This window comes from Sinocyclocheilus rhinocerous, unplaced genomic scaffold, assembly GCF_001515625.1.
Source record: "Sinocyclocheilus rhinocerous isolate Xijiao unplaced genomic scaffold, SAMN03320098_v1.1 scaffold209, whole genome shotgun sequence".
NCBI classification, from domain to species: Eukaryota; Metazoa; Chordata; class Actinopteri; order Cypriniformes; family Cyprinidae; genus Sinocyclocheilus; species Sinocyclocheilus rhinocerous.
In genome coordinates this window covers 49,530-52,737 of record NW_015652267.1, presented here as the reverse complement: position 1 = coordinate 52,737, position 3,208 = coordinate 49,530, and the positions used below count along the sequence as shown (strand labels likewise).

General features: G+C 33.4%; 1 protein-coding gene across 5 annotated transcripts in view; it reads right to left on the bottom strand.

Annotated features, from left to right (window-relative positions):
- Positions 1–3,208, bottom strand: part of rae1 (ribonucleic acid export 1) — a 22,596-nt gene that overhangs the window by 6,190 nt on the left and 13,198 nt on the right. For all 5 annotated transcript variants that reach the window (XM_016520052.1, XM_016520055.1, XM_016520051.1 and 2 more), the window contains exon 9: positions 2,449–2,555. In XM_016520052.1, the coding sequence (XP_016375538.1) occupies positions 2,449–2,555 (107 nt within the window). The remainder of the gene's footprint in view (positions 1–2,448; positions 2,556–3,208) is intronic.

Genomic DNA, 3,208 nt, shown 5'->3' with positions numbered 1-3,208 from the left:
GACGTGAGTGCAGCAGTCATATTTGTTCGTCTAAATAATGCGCTGAATATGCATTTGTGTGAATGGCTTGGTTTCGGTTTTAACTTAATCAAGATCTTCTCCACATTGAGCTTCTATATTTCTCTAATATTTTGAATGAATAACACAGCAGTGGCGCATCTCATGGGCAAGACTAACAAAACATTAAAATGCAACAACGTCACTTACATCATCACCGCATCTCGCGCGCCACTGATGACGCTCCCTGACGCACTCCTAACATTCAAATGCAATTGTTTATTTTAAATTCGACTAATATTCATTCTTTATTCACAGTCACCTCATCACAGGCAGGCACAGCACTCATTTCAGCATGTGTTCGTGTTTGTGTGTGTTGTCTGCGTCACTCATAGCACGTGCCTATATAGTGCGCCATATCGAAAAAATTTTCTATCGTTATCGAAGAAGGTGTACCGTCGATAAATATCGATACCGTTTTATCGCCCAGGCCTAGTAGAGTCTTTACATAATACATGTGTTAATTAAATCTATCTATCTATAGATAGATAAATATAATTAACACATGAAGACTAATTAATTTACACAATGTAGCGTTTCTTATTTATTGTAGTTATTTTGTCCTATTGCTTGCAATTAGTTTCTTATCCTCATTTCATCACTGACTGTTTATTTATCTTCAGTGAGCTTGAGGTTTTTTTTTTGTCTCTTAGGCTTGAATTAGTTTGATATTGACATTGGTAACAAGGATTATGAAAAGTCTATGGTATCAAAGATTTTAATATCATAAAAACCTTTTTAAAAGAAAAAAACTATATCGTGGTCTATATCGTTATTGTGATATAAAATTACTCATATCGTGATATAAGATTTTAGTCATATCGCCCACCCCTATTAGGCCTATAGCATGGTGTATTTTTATTCAGTTTGTTAACAAAAGTTCTATGTTTAATATAAGTGAGTTTGTCATTGAACCATTTTGTTGTTGTCTATTCCATAGATATGTATAGTTAGAAGCCCTATTAGCAGCTGTTTCTATGGGCCGCTGTAACTAAGCAAAATAGGTAATCTGCAAAATGTTAATTATTTAATCAAATATGAGGGATCATACAAAATGCATGTTATTTTTTATTTAGTACTGACCTGAATAAGATATTTCACATAAAAGACATTTACATATATTCCACAAGAGAAAATAATTGACCCCGTTCAAAAGTTTACATACGCTTGATTCTTAATACTGTGTTGTTACCTGGATGATCCACAGCTGTGTTTTTTTTTTTGTGATGGTTGTTCATGAGTCCCTTGTTTGTCCTGAACAGTTAAACTGCACTATTTGAACCCTTTCCAACAATGACTGTATGATTTTGAGATCCATCTTTTCATACCGACAACTGAGGGACTCATATGCAACTATTACAGAAGGTGCAAACGCTCACTGATGCTCCAGAAGGAAAAACAATGCATTAAGAGCCAGAGGTGTAAACTTTTGAAGAGAATGAAGATGTTTCCCAGAAGACAAAATAAGCTAAATTTAAACTGATCTTCAAATTCAAAAAGTGTTCACCCCCCGGCTCTTAATGCATTGTGTTTCCTTCTGAAGTATCAGTGAGCGTATGAACTACTATCACAAAAAAAAACACACAGCTGTGGATCATCCAGGTAACACCACAGTATTAAGAATCAAGCGTTTGTAAACTTAGGTGAACAGGGTTATTTTTATAAATTCCACTATTATTTTCTCTTGTGGACTATATGTAAACGTCTTTTATGTGAAATATCTTATTCAGGTCAGTACTAAATAAAAAATAACATGCACTTTATATGATCCCTCATATTTTGGTAAAATAATTAACATTTTGCAAATCCTGCAAGGTGTATGTACATTTTTTACCTCAGCTATACAGACTTTTCCAAGATGGCGGACATGTCGACGTGTCTGGAGCGGTCAAATGTGGAATCTACCTATACATATCTATGGTCCATTCAAGTAATTGATGCCAAATTGTCAGTAATTTGAAAGTGAAAGTAAAATGCGCACAGCGAAGGAAAGCGAGGGAAAGAAGGAAAACCCCAATGAACCCCACCCCCAGAGATACCGGTATTATATTTCCTCACTGTCACAACCCTAGACTACATTAATAATTTTTGTTGAAATAACTGGGTAGTAGATCTGTAGTTCCCATTATACTTTACATGGAAATGCATCAGGAGAGTAAATGTTGAAATGTACTTATGTTTTTCAAAGACTTTCTCTTTACTGAATGTGATACTGAATGTGTTTAACATGCTAACAACTAATAGCTGTACAGACCTAAACTAATTGCCGTGGAAAAGTTTTCCTTAATTTAAGTTAATTAAACTTTTTTTAGTGTACTGTGTTAGCGGTTAAATTTCTAAACCAGCCATGAATTATTTGTGAATTGGAAAGAAGATCAGATACAGACTCACGGGTTAGGTGGGTTTATGTAATGAATGGCAACTCGTCCCTCGATACTGCCCAGTGCAAAACCAGTAGGTTTACTCTGCTTGTCCTTAAAGATAGCCACACAGCGGTGCTGTTAAAACAAAACACACAAGTTAAAATACACCTCAATAGTCAACAACAATATCTGCAGAGAAGAAAAATTTAAATAATGGTGAAAATGGGCTACGTATCAACACAAAAAAAACAGGGTTGGGCAACTACGGAGATGTTAGCAAACTAAATGTTCAGTGCAGGTGAGTAATGATTCACTCATTTTCAATGAGAAAATCACTTAAAATTCCTGCCAATTCATACAAAACTATTTAAAAGTGATATTTTTTTTCATGAGTTTGTGTTGCCTATTAATCTATTCACAATAATGATAAATACTGAATTAATCGTAATTTAAGTAGTGTATAACAGACAAAAACAAATATATTAATTTTAAATTTGCCTTTGCTTAAAGAATTTCTGGCTTGCCAAAAATCAATGAAATGAGATCCTCCATTAAAAAAATTACAATAGTTTGACTACAAAAAGAACGATTACTAAATGACAGACTTAAAATAAAAATATAGCTTTCAGGATTTAAAGTTTTGTGCATTTGTGCAATTTCACATACATAGTGAGTTCTTCTATTTAATAAATTTTATCTAATAAATATATATATATTATAATCACTGGTAAAATTAAGCATTCCTACACTGGTCATGAGTAATCCCCCTTTTTTATATATATATATAT